We start from the raw sequence: 19,124 nt of genomic DNA on the forward strand, positions 1-19,124 counted from the left end.
CGAAAGGAGTGGGTTAGGAAATTCTATTCCAACAGGCCCGCTCAATTTCCAGAAACTCGCTGTTCAGGATCGTCACAGCTGCAGAATCCAGTTCCGATTAGGCCAACTAATCGCAATGCGAATATCGATTATTTCGTTCAAACTGCACACTTACACCTAGAACACTACGCACTGTAATCTTATAACTAGAAATAAATATTCAGTCGTTATCAATAGTTCAATCTATCCAGACGTGTTTTTTCAATCTGCAAACGAAACGATTTTGTGTGAAATTGGTCCGTCGATGACCAAGTGATCGTTGAAGTGGTGAGTCGCTGCCAATCCTGTAGGGTCCGCCAAGCCATATCCTGGCACTCTTGAGCCGTTGCCTCAACATAAATTTGGTGCCGTGACCAGGATAGCGGCATTTACGTGAGTGAAAAGTCGCCGACTGTTTCTATCATTACGCCCCGGAACAACGAGTTCTCGTTCGACTCGCCATTTTGGACGCCACGCTCGGAACAAAGAACTTCATTGTGTCCTTTTAAGTGGAACAATTTGAATACCATCGCCATCCTGCGTATTGACCTGAATAGGAACAAAGGCCTCCTATTGTGAACTGGAGTAGCGCCAACCACCATCATTACCACATCGATCTGGATCATTGAATACCGGCAATTATTCCCGTTCTGGTTCCTGATTTATAAAAATTCAAGGCCTGATTAGATCAGGCAGAAGGTAATTGCAGGTCCAATTGCCCTTCTTTGTATTTCGGGTGCTTTTAGATTTTCTATTTTGCATGTGCATGCTGATTCGCTGCTAATCGATCTGCTGCGGTGGAAGTGAACATCCGCCTTCTTCAATCTGCTCCTACGTCGAGCGGTCAACATTTTCCTGCTAGTTGCCGACGATACCCAACCACGCCGTGGTTCTACGTAATCCTAAATTGGACACTGCCAGTTCCAAATTCCGACGACAACCAGTTGTGAATCCTGAAGTTTCTGTGCATGCTGACATCAAGTAGTGGATACGTGTTGACGACCTCTACCTTCCAGTAGAATTATTCCGTGATCTGTGGAGCAAATATTTCGTTGGCGTTCCGCTGTGTTGCTGCGTACTATAAATATACAAGGCAAAATCTCTGCCTTTGTCAGGTGAGAAGCTCTCCAAGTGTATTATTTTCCTACGCCGGTGCTTCCTGGTCTTTTGTTTGCCAGATTTCGCTGCCATACCAGACGTCGGACCATCAGCATCATGGCTGATGCTCAGAGGAAGCAAGTTTTAATATCCCGTCGCGCTATCCTACTCGCCTCGCTGGACCGTGCGGAGCGTTTCATGACGGAATACCAGGAGGAACGGGACATGCTCGAGGTGGAAGTAAGGCTGGAGAACTTGGACGTGATCTGGAAGGGGTTGGAGGATGCGCAATCCGGATTGGAGGAGATGGAGGAAGACAATGAAGATATGGTGAACAATTTGTCTTATCGTTCTAATTTTGAATCGCTGCTCTTTAAAATAAAAGCTTTTCTACGCTCTAAGCTTCCCACTCTTACTATCATGCACGCAAACAATCCTCAAACTACTACTACTGGGGCTCCTTCCACTCTAAAGGGTCTGAAACTGCCAACTATCTCTTTGCCCGAGTTTTCGGGTGACTACAAAGACTGGCTAGCTTTCCACGACACTTTTCTAGCACTAATACACAACAATGCGGATGTGGCGGACATCCAAAAATTTCACTATTTAAGGGCTGCTGTCAAAGGTGAAGCAGCCCAACTTATTGAATCGATAGGCATCAGCACAGCCAATTATACTTTGGCTTGGGATGCTCTGGTAAGTCGTTATGCGAACGAATACCTCCTCAAAAAGCGCCACTTGCAAGCCTTGTTGGACTGTCCAAAGATGAAGCGAGAATCTGCGTCCGCTCTGCATGCCATAGTCGACGACTTCGAAAGGCATGTGAAAATTCTCGGTCAGTTGGGTGAAGCTGTTGATGCGTGGAGCACCATCCTGGAACATATATTATGTACGCGACTTCACGACGATACACTGAAAGTTTGGGAGGATTTTGCGTCTACTTTGAATTCCGTTACCTACAAACATCTCATCGAATTTCTTCAGCGTCGTATGCGGGTCCTCGAATCGATCTCGGTGAATCAACATCATCAACCAGCGTCTATGCAGACTCAAGTTTCGTATCCCAGAAAGCCGTTCCCAACGAAAGTTTCCTCCCATGCTGTTGTAGAAAGTTCGTCGTTGAAATGTCACGCCTGTAATCAACGTCATCCGCTAGTAAAGTGCAATAAATTCGAGAAGTTGCCGATCTCAGAGAAGCTGAATATACTTAACTTCAAACGACTTTGTCTCAACTGTTTCAGCAGAGATCATTTCGCCCGGAATTGTGTTTCAAAATATAACTGTAAGGTTTGCCAGAAACGTCACCATTCATTAATTCATGCTGCGTACACTGAGAGTTCCATCCGTTCCAACGTCGATTCGTCATCGTCAAGTTCACCTAGGTCCACCGTGCAAACTAATGCGACCACTTCCGAAGAAACATCGCTATTATCAGCATCCACTTTAACGAAACCAGAGAAGCGTGTATGCTGTGTGCCAATGCAAAGTTGCAATCGGAACGTTTTTATGTTGACTGTTGTTCTCAAAGTCATCGATTGTTATGGTCAGGAGCATCTCGCGAGAGCTCTGCTCGATTGTGCATCCCAACCGAATATAATCTCCGAAAATATGGCGCAAATTCTACGTTTACGACGTAACAAGGTGAATGTTATGATTCATGGAGTTGGTGAAAATCCGCAGCTCGCACAAAATTCCGTCCGAACCCAAATCCGTTCACGAAAAGAAGAGTTCTCACTCGATGTTGATTTTCTGGTACTGAAAAACGTCATCCCTAAGCTTCCTGCCTACAATGTATCCGTTGATGATTGGAATCTACCACAGGACTTATTTTACGCTGATCCATACTTCAACAAAAGCTCCAGTATCGATATGATAATCGGAAACGAGCATTTCTTCTCCTGCTTCAAAACTGCTGCTCAGATCCATTTGTCGGAAAATTTACAACGGCTAATAGACAGCACTTTTGGTTGGATAGTTTCTGGTGCTGCCAGCATTCCCAAAAATTCCCGAGAAGCATCCGCTTGCTCCATTACGACCGTATCTCTAGTTACCCTCGAAGAAAGTCTGAAAAAGTTTTGGGAGACAGAAGAGCTTCCATCCAGGTCTGCTTATTCGTTGGAAGAGAAAAGATGCGAAGAAATATACGCCTCTACAGTTAGTCGAAACTCTGAGGGCCGATATGTAGTTCGCTTGCCGCGAAAGCCCAATTTCGACGAGATGATTGGAAAATCTAAAGCCATCGCGCTACGTCGTTTCGAGCTGCTTGAGCGCAGACTTGATAAGGATATTCAACTGAAAAGAGAATACAATAAATTCATGCGCGAATATTTGGATTTAGGCCACATGAGTTTAGTTTCCGAGGAGGAAGCTACCGATTCAATGCAATGCTTTCTTCCCCATCACCCTGTGCTGAAGGAGGCCAGCACAACGACAAAAGTACGTGTCGTTTTTAATGCTTCAGCCAAGATGTCTTCAGGTTACTCATTGAATGAGGCACTTCTTGTGGGACCTGTAGTGCAGGATGACCTGCTTTCCATCAGTCTTCGTTTCCGAACATTCCCAGTGGCAGTGGTAGGTGACGTTGAAAAAATGTACCGCCAGGTTCTTCATCATCCTGCCGACACATCGCTGCAGCAAATACTGTTCAGATTTGACAAAACTGAGAAAGTGCAAACATATCGTCTTCTGACCGTAACCTACGGCATGGCACCGTCTGCTTTCCTAGCTACACGCACTTTAGTGCAGCTAGCCAATGATGAAGGAGATGCCTTTCCACTGGGAGGACCAGCACTCAGGAAAGGATTTTATGTTGATGATTTAATCAGCGGAGCTCAAACTATTCCTGAAGCAATTCAATTGAGGACCGAACTGGGAGAACTTATGGCAAAGGGTGGATTCTCCTTGAGGAAATGGACTTCCAACAAGCTCGAAGTATTGCAGGGGCTCGAACCTGACCAAATCGGAACGCAATCTGCGATCCAATTCAACAAGGAAGACACGATAAAGACGCTGGGAATCAGCTGGATGCCCGAGGCGGATGTATTCCGATTCGAGTCCGCACTGCGACCACTACATGGACCTATCACGAAGAGAGCCATCTTATCCGGAATCTCTCAGCTTTTTGACCCTTTGGGAATTGTCTCACCTGTGGTCATTCGTGCAAAAATTATGATGCAGCTCCTGTGGTTGCAGCCTTACGGCTGGGATGACGAAGTTTCAAAATCGATCACTGAGAAGTGGGAAAACTACACAAAACAGCTGCCGAGACTATCCGAGTTCCGTGTACCACGCTACGCTCTGCTTCCAAATGCCAACATCCAGTTGCACACATTCTCAGACGCGTCAGAAGCAGCATACGGTGCATGCACGTACGCTCGATCTGTAGATACCGAGGGCAATGTAGCTGTTCATCTACTAGCATCCAAATCACGGGTCGCTCCCCTGAAACGCATCAGCCTTCCACGGTTAGAGCTTTGTGCAGCCGATCTGGCAACGAAACTTCACGCTAAAATAACCGATGCACTCCACATCGAAATTTCTGATTCCTACTTCTGGTGTGACTCCACAGTAACGCTTCAATGGATCCGCGCTCCACCCAACTGTTGGAAGACATTCGTGGCTAATCGCGTTTCTGCCATCCAGTCAGCAACCATTGGGGCACACTGGAACCACGTAGCCGGCAAACAAAATCCAGCTGACTTGGTATCCAGAGGCATGGAGATTGACGATTTTATTAAATGCCAGGAATGGAAACACGGACCGAAATGGCTATTCCTACCCACACAACAATGGCCATGTCAAAGCGTACCAGAGTACCCTGAAGACGGGAAAGAGCGTCGTAAAGCCGTAGTGGCCGCAGCAATCAGAAACGAATCTCGCGTAAATCCCTACTTTGATCGCTTCTCGACGTATACAGGAATGGTTAGCATCACTGCATACTGCCTTCGATTTTTCCGCCACTGTCGTGAGAAAATTCGAACACAACCCTCTAGTAGTAGTCCACTCCACAGCAAACTACTTACACGAGATGAGTTTGCCGCTGCCGAATCAGTACTCGTAAAGCTAGCCCAGTTCGATGGATTTAAGGAAGAATTAAAAGACCTCCGCAGCAGCAATGCAGTTTCCAAAAAATCGCCAATTCGCCGTCTTTGCCCCATACTCGACCCAGAAGGCATCATCAGAGTGGGAGGTAGATTGAATTTGCTAGAGCAGCCATACATAACAAAGCATCCCATCCTCCTACCTAATCCTCACCCCTATACACGTCTTCTCACTATACTTCACCACCTACGACTAATTCACGGTGGCGGCCGCCTCACCCTGGCCTCCATGCGTGAAAAATTTTGGCCCATCTGCGGGCGACAGTTAGTTCAATGCGTCATACGTGCCTGCTTCCGATGCACCCGAGCAAATCCCGTTCCACAAACCCAGCAACTAGGACAACTTCCAATTCATCGTATCCGACCTGCTCGACCATTCAGCATCGCCGGCGTAGATTTCGCCGGACCTGTATACTTGAGAGCAATCCACAAGCGAGCCCTACCAGCAAAGGCGTACATTTGCATCTTCGTGTGCTTTAGCATAAAGGCAGTTCACATCGAACTGGTCGGAGACCTGTCGACAGCAGCATTCCTAGCAGCGTTCCGCAGATTCGTATCCCGTCGGGGTCGACCATCTGATGTCTACTCCGACAACGGAAAAAATTTCGAAGGTGCGAAAAATGAGCTCGAGGAGATCCATCGACTGCTGCGGAACAACGCCGAAGAGATCCACTCCTTCTGCACGAAGGAAGCTATCAACTGGCATCTGTGTCCACCTAAGGCGCCTCATTTTGGTGGACTTTGGGAAGCGGCGGTAAAAGTCGCCAAAGCCCATATGTACAAGCAGCTAGGGAATTCTCGTCTCTCGTTCGAAGAAATGTCGACACTACTGACCCAAGTAGAAGCAGCAATGAATAGTCGTCCTTTGGTGCCACTCTCAGAGGATCCAAACGACCTAGCTTGCGTAACTCCTGCCCACTTTCTAATTGGGTCAACCATGCACGCGGTACCTGAGCTGGATCTGACGAAGATCTCTGTGAGCATTCTCGACCGTTATCAAGCAACTCAACGGCTATACCAAAAATTTTGGCATCATTGGCGCAGCGAGTATTTGCAAGAGTTGCAGCTTTCGTTCAAAAACAACAAGCCGAACGACGCGTTCCATCCAGGTCGGCTCGTGATCCTCGTCGACGAACAACAGCATCCTGTGAAATGGCCACTCGCTCGCATTGTCGATGTCCATCCTGGCCACGATCAGCTTATTCGTGTGGTGACCTTGAAAACGCCCCGTGGTATAGTCAAGCGGCCGATAACAAAAATTTGCCTGCTTCCTGGCTATGATCGAGACTCAGATACTGTTATTAGAGACGACGAAAGGCGGAATGACACCGACCGAGATGACAGCTATCAACCACCAATACGAGGAGAATGACAGTAGAAACGTCAAGAAGTAGAATGAACTAGTTCACATATTGTTGAGCAAAGATTAATCTTTAGTTGAACTCTTTACTTGAATTTTGTTACATACTATAAATTATAGCATTAGGTTTTTTGAAATTGAGCATTTCAAGGTGGCGGCGATGTTCAGGATCGTCACAGCTGCAGAATCCAGTTCCGATTAGGCCAACTAATCGCAATGCGAATATCGATTATTTCGTTCAAACTGCACACTTACACCTAGAACACTACGCACTGTAATCTTATAACTAGAAATAAATATTCAGTCGTTATCAATAGTTCAATCTATCCAGACGTGTTTTTTCAATCTGCAAACGAAACGATTTTGTGTGAAATTGGTCCGTCGATGACCAAGTGATCGTTGAAGTGGTGAGTCGCTGCTAATCCTGTAGGGTCCGCCAAGCCATATCCTGGCACTCTTGAGCCGTTGCCTCAACACTCGCATTCCCATAGCCGTACGATGTTGCAGGAATGGCTTCGCTGGTAACCCCTTCGTCATAATGTCTGCCGTTTGCAAATTCGTTGGCACATAACGCATCTCAATCGACCCTTGTTGTATGAGATCTCGGACGAAGCGGAACTTTATATCGATATGCTTCAGTCGGCCAGTATCTCGTTCTTCCTCCGCTACATGAATGGCCGATTGATTATCTTCATGATAAAGAACTGGACCTTCCAGCTTAATACCAAGATCTTCCAGCAAACGCACCAACCAAATACCATGACAAACTGTCACACACAACGCAATTAGCTCTGCCTCAGTCGAGGATAACGAAACTGTTGGTTGTTTTCTTGTTAACCAACTTGTTGTACACCCGTATATTCGAAAAATATATCCAGTCAACGAACGCCTGTCAGTAGTATCGTTGCCCCAATCAGCATCGGAGTATGCTTCAACAACCGGAGCATTGTCGTCACCTTCGAACTGCAATCCCAAATCTAAAGTACCACGAATATATCTTAGTATGCGTTTCAAATGACCCCAATGTTCATCCGTTGGGCAGCTTTGAAATTGGCTGTAAAAATTCACGGCAGCACTCAAGTCCGGCCTGGTCGTCAAAGCCACATAGGTTAAACAACCAACTAACTCGCGGTATGGTTTATTGGTACGATTCGACTCTTCACCTCGTTTCAGTCGTAAACGACTTTCGATTGGCGTTGACACCGGCTTACACTCACTCATGTTGAAACGCTGCAGAAATCTTTCCAAAAACGCACGCTGACTGATCTGCAGAATCCGTTGATGAATCTTCCTCTGAATCTTCATGCCCAGGAAACAGTTGACTTCTCCGATATCTTTCATCTCAAATTCATTAAACAAACACTGTTTCACTATTTGAATTTGTCTCAGCTGATGTCCAACCAATAATACATCATCCACATAGATGATTAAGAACAACTGCTGTTCTCCAGATCCTCGAATATAAAGGCACTTATCGCTCGAACTCCTTCTGAACCTAAGCTTTTCCACAAAAGTATGGAACCGTTCGTTCCATGCCCTGGATGCCTGCTTGAGACCGTATAACGATCTGTTCAGCCGACAAACGAGTCCATTTCCTTCGTTGAAACCTTCCGGCTGAGACATAAAAATCTCCTCCGAAATTAATCCGTTTAGAAATGCACTTTTCACATCCATTTGATGGATACACATTCGCTCGTGGTTTGCAACTGCCAGGATCGTGCGAAATGTATCCAGCTTCGCAGTTGGCAAATAAGTTTCGAAGTAATCAAAACCATGTCGTTGTGTAAACCCTCTGGCCACTAATCTTGCTTTGTAATGGTCTTCATTTCCATCGTCAGTACACTTTACTTTAAAAAACCACTTGCAAGAAACAGGTACACGACCCGCAGGAAGTTTCACCAAATCCCACGTGTGATTTCGCTTTAAAGCATCCATCTCTTCGCGAACTGCAACCTCCCATTTCGGCCAGTCTTCACGCTTTCGCATTTCCGCTATTGTACACGGTAAATCTTCAACGAAGCTCGCTGCATTCAGAGCAAACCCAGTCATGTCCATGTCATAATCGTCATGCCACGCTGGCGTTGTACGATTCCGCACAGGACGCGAACTTGAAGTGGCTCCGTTTCACTTTCCTCACTAACACTATCGTCTACACAACTGTCAAACAAGTCTTCTTCCGGTTTAATTTCATGGTCACTATTTATATTATCGCTATTTGAATCACTTTTGCCACACGACATCGTTTCCGAATCGACTCGAACACGAATCACATCGCTCTCCGAACAACCCGTATGTCCACCGAGAGATTTGGCTGTGTTACTCTTTTCTTCGACGAAAATTACGTCCCGAGCCACGACAATTTTCTTCCGCTTCGGATCCCAAATCCTTAAGCCGTTGGGGGAATAGTCCACGAACACACCTTTCCACGACTTATTATCGAGTTTCTGCCGATGTTCCTTAGGAATATGCACGTGCACGTTAACCCCGAAAACATGAAGCTTCCCAACATTTGGTTTACGTCCTTCCCATACCTCGAACGGTGTTACCTTCGAATCAAGCGCCCGCGCAGGGGCACGATTCGTCAAATAAGCAGCTGTCTGAATAGCTGAACCCCAAAGTCTTTTATCTGCCTTTGAATCTTCTAACATAGCACGTGCCATTTCGACTAACGTTCTATTTTTGCGCTCACTTACGCCGTTCTGTTCCGGCGTATACGGAACAGTGAACTCGACCTGTATACCTTTTTGTTTACAGAAAGTCAAGAATGCTCTGTTATTGTACTCTCCACCGTTATCGCATCGCAAACGAGAGATTTTTCTTCCAAATTTTGCGGATACTACCGCTTCATAATCTTGAAACGTCCCGAATACCTGATCATTCGAGCTTATCAGAAACACAACCGTGAATCTACTCCAGTCATCGATAAACGTGACGAAATACTTTTCTCCACCGACGCCCACTGGAGTAACTGGACCGCAGACATCAGAGTGGATCAGTTCCAATACTCTGCTTGACTGTCTACCCTCACTTGCAATAAACGGTCGCCGACACTGCTTACCGGCGATACAAGGCTCACAGATGATTTCTTCATTACACTTCCGAATATTCACTTTCAGGCCAAGAACCATCTCGTTCTGCACCACCTGCTCTAATCCCTTAGCACTCAGGTGGCCGAAACGCCGGTGCCATAATTCCAACTCCTTTGGCACCCGCCCACACGAGTAGAACGACGAATCATTTGCACACTCATTGCTAAACAAATTCAGTTCGTAAAGTTTTCCACGTCGCTCACCTATCGCAACTATTTCCGATCCTCGCCTCACTAGCACTTTCCCTTCCGCGAATGTCACATTTTATCCCGCCATCTCCATTTTCCGCACAGATAGCAGATTCACTCGCGCATCGGGTATATACAACACATTCTGAAGGTATACTGGAATCGATTTACCATGAACAACGGAAAACAATCTCACTTCACCTTCATGTTTGGCAACTATAGATTCGCCTTCCTTGGCCACTGCAATCGTCATCGGGTTCTTCATCGGAATAATTTGGTTCAACAGTTCTCGATTGTTCGTTAAATGTTCCGACGAACCAGAATCGACAATCCACGTCACTTCCCGTTTCTTCGACATCGTTTCTCCACTCATGAAGCACACACTAACAGCATCTTCTCCGAAATACGCACTATTTTTCTTCGATTCATTGCCCTTCTTTTGGCGTAGGATTACGTCTTTCGGGAACATATTGGGATACAAATTGAAAAATGAAAATCGATCGCATCTTGAAAAATGTCCAATTTCAAACGCTTGTTACTCATTCATTTCACGATGGATTGATGAGATTTTTGCATCAAACGATTACGGCACTTCATAACAATTTTTCACATTGAACAAAATAGTATATATCATATAACTAACTATCGAACAATTGAAAAAATTCAACCCCTATCCAAACAGAGATACCCAGTCCTGATTGGTCGAAATTGACGTCATTTCGTTTTCGCGCCCGATTCGTTCTCTCACCGGCAAGCTGCATGGCAATCGAGTAGGAGGCGCCTACTTCACACATACCAAATGATATAAAAGGAAGGAGCATTCGTGAATCTCATTAATTCTTACAACGGACGTGGAACGGACAACAACAAGTGGAGAGCGGCAGCAGTGAAAGCGGCTAATATATAGGCGAGCATAGAAGTTGAGCGGTCAAAATGCGAGCTGTGTCTCACATCGAGCTTCTATGGCAGCATAAGCAGCGGCAAACAGTAGCAACGGTTGTTGAAACCGGTCTACTACTAGTTGCAGCAGCAAGCATCACGAGCGGATCGTTTCAGGCACGCTCTCTCCGTCAGAAGTGCAAGAACGTTTCTTGGCATCGTGAAAGTGCAGCATCGAATCTGAGCGGCCAACAATTGAGCTGTGTCTCACATAAGTGGCATTAGCAGCAGCAGCAGCGGTAAACATCGAAGCTGAATCTCAACAATCGAGCTGTGTCTCGCATCGGTCCACTACTGTTGGCAACAACAAACATCATGAGTAGAGAGTTTCAGGCATGCTCTCTTTCTCTACTGCTGCTGCTACTGCTGCTACTCAGTCAGATTTCTCATTCTCATTCATTGGACGCTCAGATCGATAAACATATGTGTTTCTAGTGTGCATTGCTGGTACTCCTTTTTTTTTTTTTTTTATCTGTATTATAGTGATTTTCAACTCATTTGGCTGGTTCGTCACTTTTACTTCCATTTTTGGAAGAATGTCGGGAGTGAGAATTGAACTCGTGACCTTTAGCGTGAGAGGCATGGATGTTACCACTACGCCAGATCGCCTCCTTGCTGGTACTCCTGTTCACATCAACCAATACAATTGGATGCGGTTATGGAGGTAAAGGAGACAAAGGACCCGGTTAAGGAAGAGTGTATCGCAAGGTTCCACATGACAACATCCAGTGTATCAAACCCGCTATCCGTTGTTTAGCTCACCGTGATGGTGTCAACGAAACCCTTGCAAACCGACGCACAGAAGCCGAAGATGCCAAAGCCAAGGAAAGCAGCAGCGACTCCGAAAAAACTACCGCTGCCAAAAAGTTAACAACTGCTACATCCGACTGAAACCTCACATTAGCACGCAGCAGATTCCGTACAACCCATTTAACCATTCCAGTCCTTTTCAGGACTTTCGATATTGCTATGAAACGAAAGAGTTTAATTTATTGTTTTCCACTTATCATAAAAATTATATAAAACTACGATCAAAAATACTGTTTACTTTTACATTTTCTTTGATCATGTGCAACTAACAGGAAACTTATCACGTCAGAAACATACTATCCATTAACCAACCTGACTGGATGCGGTAAGGGAGGCAAATGACATATGTATGCATATATATAGCGAAACGGCTCCGGTCATACACAGCACGTTTCAGACAAATGCCTCAAGGAATTTTCTAAAATAATATTTTGCCGATGCCTTTGCGCGAACTACACGGGCGAGTAGCACCATAATAGCAAATCAAATGTCGAAGTTCGTGATATGGGTGCGTTCATCGCTATTCGGTTCGGCGTCGGTTTAACCCTTTCATTACGGCAGTGTGCTCCGCCGAAGTGCTACCCCTGTACGGAGCACTGCGCCGAAAAATATGCACATCGCGCTGGTGTGATCGAAGAGCAGTATGAATTTCATGTCGTCTAAAGACGACGCTCGTACACACAGCTCGTCGCGTGGATGTCGTCTATAGACGACATTCGTACACACAGGACGTCGCGCGGATGTCGTCTATAGACGACGCTCGTAACGGAAGGGTTAACCATCAATAACTACGCTTGGCAACATTGACATCTGGCAATTTTCATACAAGATTTTTTCCCCGCATGTTAAAAGTGGTTTTTCATGTACATAAAAGCGCAGCGTAGTATGTCAACTGCTTCCCGGTTAGAAAATAAATGAGCGACCCGTCCCATTTCAAACGCTTATTGCTCATTCATTTCATGATGGATTGATGAGATGTTTGCATCATACGTTGTCGGCACTCCATAATAATTTTTCACATTGAATAAAATAATATATATCATGTAACTAACAATCGAACAATTAAAAAATCTCAACCACTATCCAAACAGAAGATACCTAGGCCTGATTGATCGAAATTGACGTAATTTCTTTTTCGCGCCCGATTCGTTCGTTCGCCGGCAAGCTGCATGACAATCGAGTAGGAGGCGCCTACTTCACACATACCAAATGATATAAAAGGATGGAGCGTTCGTGGATTTTATTCATTTTTACAACGGACGTGGAACGGACAACAGTGGAGAGCAGCAGCAGTGGACGCGGCTAATATATAGACGAGCATCGAAGCTGTGTGGTCAATAGGCTAGCTGTGCCTCGCATCAAGCTGCTATGGCAGTATAAGCAGCGGCAAACTTCTACTACTGTACTAGTGGCAGCAGCAAGCATCGCGAGCGGAGCATTTCGGGCACGCTCTCTCCATCAGAAGTGCGAGCACACGCTTCTTGGAATGCAGCAGTGCAGCAGTGAACTTCAAGACGAGCATCGAATCTGAGCGGCCAACAATTGAGCTGTGTCTCATATCGAGCTTAAGTGGCAGTAGCAGCAGCAGCGGTGGTAAACATCGAGGCCTAACATCAACAATCGAGCTGTGTCCCGCATCGGTCCAGTACTGATGGCAACAGCAAACATCATGAGCAGAAAGTTTCAGGCATGTTCTCTCTTTCTGCTGATGCTGCTGCTCAGTCAGATTTCTCATTTTGTTCGACGCTCAGATCGGTAAACATATATGGTTTTAGTGTATAAAGTGTGGTCACATCAGATCAACATCAACCAACATGACTTCATGCGACAAGGAAGGCAAAGGAGGATCGAAGCGTATCGCAAGGTTCTACATGACAATATCCAGTGTATCAAACTCGCTATTCGCCGTTTAGCTCGACGTGATGGTGTCAACGAAAACCACCAAAATAAAAACAGAAATAAGCAGCAGCGGCTCCGAAAAAGCTACCGCTGCCAAGAAAACAACAGAAGTGAATTGTTGTTTTTTTTGCATCATAAAGTTTTACGCGAGTAAATATGTCGGAATATATGTTCACGCAATATAAGCGCCAATCTCGTAAACGTGCATCGGAGCTGAAACAACTTTCTATCACTGATACCGAAAGCTCGATTGTAACACTGATGAAATGAACAAAAAATACCCAACAACCAAACAAAACGGCCCTTTTCAGGGCCATCAGATGATTATCAAAGAGTTTAACAATATATTTTTTCAAACATCCAAAATCAGCATGCGACAGATAGCCTAACGTAATCCTACGTCAACTATGCGGTCGTGTCTCGGACACAACCTTCTGTGACTTTTTATTTTTCTCTGGACAATCACTAATCTTGTGACATCCAAAACAAAACATTCTCGGTGACATCCAAAACATTTCCACTTTTTCGACTTCTGCTGCTGTTGATATTGTCGCTGCTTGCCACTTGCCAGAAAATGCTGCCGACTCCGATCTCGAACCACTTACAGTCGCACTTCCACCTTGCTGCTTTATTTCTTCGTCCAGTAATCTACATTTGACGAATTCCAACGTCAGGGTCTCCTCTGGCATCGTCTCTATGGCCGTCACGACAGTTGCAAAGGAAGACCCCAAAGTCAAGAGCAGATGGCATACCACGTCGAGATCATCGAGCTGCGCACCGGTGCTCTTATATTCACGAACGATTTTGTCAAAAATCAGAAAATGCTCACTCAAAGGTCCACTTTCATGACGTAACGTGAGCATCTTCCTCTTAAGATGCAAGCGGCTGGCTATAATCTTCCGCTCAAACACCCGTTGTAGTGCTAACCAAATCGCTTTTGGTGTCTGGTGGTCCTGCACGTATTCCAGCTGGCTATCATGAATCCTGGATATCAACAAAGATTTGCAGCGCCTCTCTGACTTTCTCCGCTTTTCAACTGCTACTACTTTCGCCCGCTGAACAGCATCGTCATCATCCGGTTTGACCATCAGCGTTTCTATCTCGCATATTTCCCGTTCGACGCAATCGGTTAATTCGTGCTCCTCTAGCACAACCCGCATCCGGAACTTCCATGCTGGATAGTTGTTGCCGTCAAACAAAGGCACACGCACAAAATCTTCTTTCTCCATATTGTCTAATTACACAGGACTTCACTTTTCGCGTAGCACTGGGCCCATAACCTAATGGACATATGGGTTTTATCGGCCGGAATTAATAAACACACTACGTTTAGGTTAAAGAAAAGAACTAAGTTTTTATTCTCACGTGTTCACACTTGTATGTTTTTCTTTAGAGTGAAAAGAATGAAAATATGGCTGACGACAGGAGTGCGTAAAAGGGTTCGGCCACTGTGGTCGAAAGCTAAGACAAGACGTGACAACTGGCTTCTTACTCTTCTTTCTGCATTTTCATCGACCAAGTGCTAAATAACAGGAAAGCGAGATGTGAAGGTTGCCAAATCTTATAAAATTTCTGAAGATTATTTTCCCATGAAAAACATGTGTTCTTCTTATCATGTATTTTCTGAGCTGCACCATTTTTTTGTGTTAATTCTTCAACCGAATGTCACATATTTCAAACAATAAGTAATTTCCTGTTATTTTGGTATGCAAAAAAATTAAATGTGAAGAGATTAATTTTCGTTTCACGAGTTAAAGAAAATTATGGGTTTTCAGGTAGAATGAACCCTTTTCAAATAGAAATTATGAATAAAAATTAAATTTTCCGTATCAAATTTGTGTGAATGTGAATGTGAATGGAAAACTTTGCTTTCTTCATTTGGTAAAATAATCTCGTACAAAAATTGTATTTGAAGATAATTTTATATTATAATGATAAGTTTTAGTGAGAATATTGGAAAGTGTATAGAAAATAGGTCAAGTTAGGGTAAGAAAGACGTGCTTCAAGTAAATAAATAACGCCAAGTAAAAATTTTCATTCAGATTTTAGCAATTTAAAAGTGCCTTCGGACTGAGTAGTAAGGCTTGTTAAAAACTAATTTCGTATCCAGATGTCGGCACCGTATCATTGTCATCGCGGATACACTTCATTTCATTTTGTGTATACAGGAATAAGGCTTTATAATTCAACTATGATATCGTTCAAATACTAACAGTACTGAAATATTGATGAAATAATACATTCCCAAAATATAAAATAGCGTTTATTCAAGTTTTTTTTGTAGGTATGTATGCTTTGTTCAGTTTCCAACATATTTTTAAAATTTTTCCTGCTGCTTGGTTGTTATTTGTTATTTGATCCTAATTTTATTGCTAACTGCTTTACTGTTTGAAACTAATTGAATGTTCTTCTCTGCTAGACCGCCGCTATTATGCTATGCTAGATGGCAAGAGAATCACAAAAAGATGTAGGGTGGAAATTCCGATGCAATGTTTCCCTCTCGTCAGGAACTGAGCACCGAACGTAACAGAAACGAAAATATACAAAGAATCCATAATAGAAATTTTCGCTAAAATGAAATGTGAATGCAACTATTATTCAATTTTGAATATATTTGGCAACACTGTGAAAATGTTGGAAATCCCATTTTTGTATATTTATCTTTGTCAATTGTTTTCCTCATCAACCAATCAGAAGCCGAGTTGCATGTGGTCCGAGTTTGACAGAAGAGGTGGTCCGGAATCGGCCCCCTATTGTCATGTCTCGTCTCAGGTCGAAAGGAGTGGGTTAGGAAATTGTATTCCAACAAAAAAGACTAACAAAAATTAAAAGTGCGCTTGCATATCTGGCAACTCAGTCTGGAAGTCCGTGAGGTAAAACGTCAACATCATGCATCCATATGAAATGTCACGATATTGATGCTCGAAAATCAGAAAATCCGGATTTCTGCGTCGTCGGCCATGTTCAGCTGTCATTATGCTCTCAAATGTCATCATATTGTCAATAAAGTTGACCGTGTAAGCATGGCAGTGGAACTTCATACAAATCGCTCGTCGAAAAGTGTCTCCTTTTTCACCGCTTGTTTACATCGACGAATATATTTTTTTCCACTATGTTTCGTAGGAGAGTGTACGCATACTTACAGATTTCTACTACAAGGTGTTTAATGAAGGATGAAGTTTAATGAAGGTGGGAATTTTATGTTTATATATGATTTATCGTACGATTTAACTGAATGCATAAAAGATGTCAACAAAACTGGAGTAAAGCACCTATTTAAATTGGAACAAATATTGGTACGAGATTCCCAGCAATTCTTGATGTTTATTGCGTGATTTGGTTACTGTATAAGTTGTTTGAAACGAAGGTTTAGTGTAATGATTTTATTTTGAGGATTATAAAGGGTGTGTCACATCAAATTGCATCACGAAAAAAACGCTGTAGAAATTCGCCCAGTAGACCGATCCTTTTGAAAATTTTAGACAGTAAAATAAAAACTATTGAACAACTTTTGGCATTTTCTTTTTATTCATACTTCGAGCCCAAGCCCGTATGCTCGCACCTTCCTCTTTACCCCGTCCATAAGGTTCTGTACAACGTCAGGTTGTAGTTTTTTTTGAACAGAAATCCATTTTCTCTTGAAGTCCGCCTCCGACAACTTTTGACAACTTTTGGGTTCTTCCGGAGGGCCTGCTTCATAATCGCCCAATATTTCTCAATTGGGCGAAGCTCCGGCGCGTTGGGCGGGTTCATTTCCTTTGGCACGAAGGTGACCCCATTGGCTTCGTACCACTCCAACACGTCCTTTGAATAGTGGCACGAAGCGAGATCCGGCCAGAAGATAGTCGGGCCCTCGTGCTGCTTCAATAGTGGTAGTAAGCGCTTCTGTAGGCACTCCTTAAGGTAAACCTGCCCGTTTACCGTGCCGGTCATCACGAAGGGGGCGCTCCGCTTTCCGCAAGAGCAGATCGCTTGCCACACCATGTACTTTTTGACAAACTTGGATATGTTCGGCTTGCGAATCTCCTACGGAACGCTGAATTTGTCCTCTGCAGAGAAGAACAACAGGCCCGGCAGCTGACGAAAGTCCGCTTTGACGTAAGTTTCGTCGTCCATTACCAGGCAATGCGGCTTCGTCAGCATTTCGGTGTACAGCTTCCGGGCTCGCGTCTTCCCCACCATGTTTTGCCTTTCGTCGCGGTTAGGAGCCTTCTGAACCTTGTATGTACGCAGGCCCTCCCGCTGCTTGGTCCGCTGGACGAATGAACTGGACAAATTCAGCTTATTGGCGACATCCCGGACCGAACTTCTCGGATCACGTCTAAACTGCTTAACTACGCGCTTGTGATCTTTTTCACTGACGGAGCATCCATTTTTGCCGTTCTTCACCTTCCGGTCGATGGTTAGGTTCTCGAAGTATCGTTTTAGTACTCTGCTGACCGTGGATTGGACGATTCCCAGCATCTTACCGATGTCCCGATGTGACAACTCCGGATTCTCGAAATGAGTGCACAGGATTAATTCACGACGCTCTTTTTCGTTCGACGACATTTTTCCAAATTTACGAAAAATTGACAGTGAAGCATGGCCAACGTGATCTATACACTCTTATCTGATTATACGCGAAAGCTGAAGATATAATTCCTAAAAATTAAATTTCTACAGCGTTTTTTCCGTGATGCAATTTGATGTGACACACCCTTTATTCACAAACAAACAAGTATGATTAATACAAATTGCATGTATATGATGCGCCTAGCCACCCGTACATGCAAACGTGGAGGCGATATACATACATCCTAGAAAAAAAATCATAATTATCGTTTATATTACATCATATACCCCATATACATGTATACGGTCTCCAATTTCATATGCATATGCCAGTTATACACATCATACAAGTAATGTGTCTTGGATGTATGTATATCGCCTCCAATTTTAAATTTTTGACGTAGGACTACGTCTCACATTATCAGATCAGAAAACAGGTCACGTTTTTATGAAATAAAGTTAACGTTAATAACTATTTTTGCTACGAACGGATTCAAACAATTTGCATACAAATCGAATTGGATTTTTTCTAAGATTTTTTTTGTTTGATATGCTATACATTACAATCCTATAGCCATATGGTTAAATTGATGAAAATTGGAAGTATTCCCATTTTTCCATACATTTGTTCTGTCCATTTGTGTGCTTTCCCGAACAGAGCTGTCAATAACGGGTAACTTATGCAGCCGCTAGAACAGAAACAGCGAAGGGCGATAGCGAAAAGAGAAAATTTGCGAAGTAAACCCCACCCTTGCATAGTAAGTGAGCTATCGCTAGCGTATAAGTATTGCATCTCCTCTGAGGAGACTACTAAGAATCTTTCTGTGCCCGAAACAACAAAGGTCGCTTATTCTGCTCGTTTTGTGTTCAATGTTCTCCTTGAGCTGTGAACGCTAGCGAATATTTCACTTGAAGTGCATCTGGCATTGCAATTAACACAACCATCCGAGTCATGGCAAAGCAGGCGAAAAAAGAGAAGAGTGCAAATGATTATAGGTCGCTTCTAAACATCGATATTTGGTTTTTTGTGTGTTGCTTGTATTCGTTGCGCGAAACTTAGAACTTAGAA

At 44.0% G+C, this 19,124-nt stretch overlaps 1 protein-coding gene across 1 annotated transcript; it reads left to right on the forward strand.

The window, feature by feature from the left end:
* Positions 1-1,233: 1,233 nt before the first annotated feature.
* LOC129761148 (uncharacterized) lies at positions 1,234-6,588 on the forward strand. The gene has a single exon (XM_055758856.1). It carries the CDS (start codon positions 1,234-1,236, stop codon positions 6,586-6,588), a length of 5,355 nt encoding a protein of 1,784 aa, XP_055614831.1.
* Positions 6,589-19,124: the final 12,536 nt, after the last annotated feature.

The sequence above is a fragment of the Toxorhynchites rutilus genome, chromosome 1 (genome assembly GCF_029784135.1).
Source record: "Toxorhynchites rutilus septentrionalis strain SRP chromosome 1, ASM2978413v1, whole genome shotgun sequence".
Classification (NCBI taxonomy): domain Eukaryota; kingdom Metazoa; phylum Arthropoda; class Insecta; order Diptera; family Culicidae; genus Toxorhynchites; species Toxorhynchites rutilus.

Bases quoted from the DNA above. Each gene is read 5' to 3' on its own strand.
- LOC129761148 (XM_055758856.1), top strand. From the start codon at position 1,234: ATGGCTGATGCTCAGAGGAAGCAAGTTTTAATATCCCGTCGCGCTATC.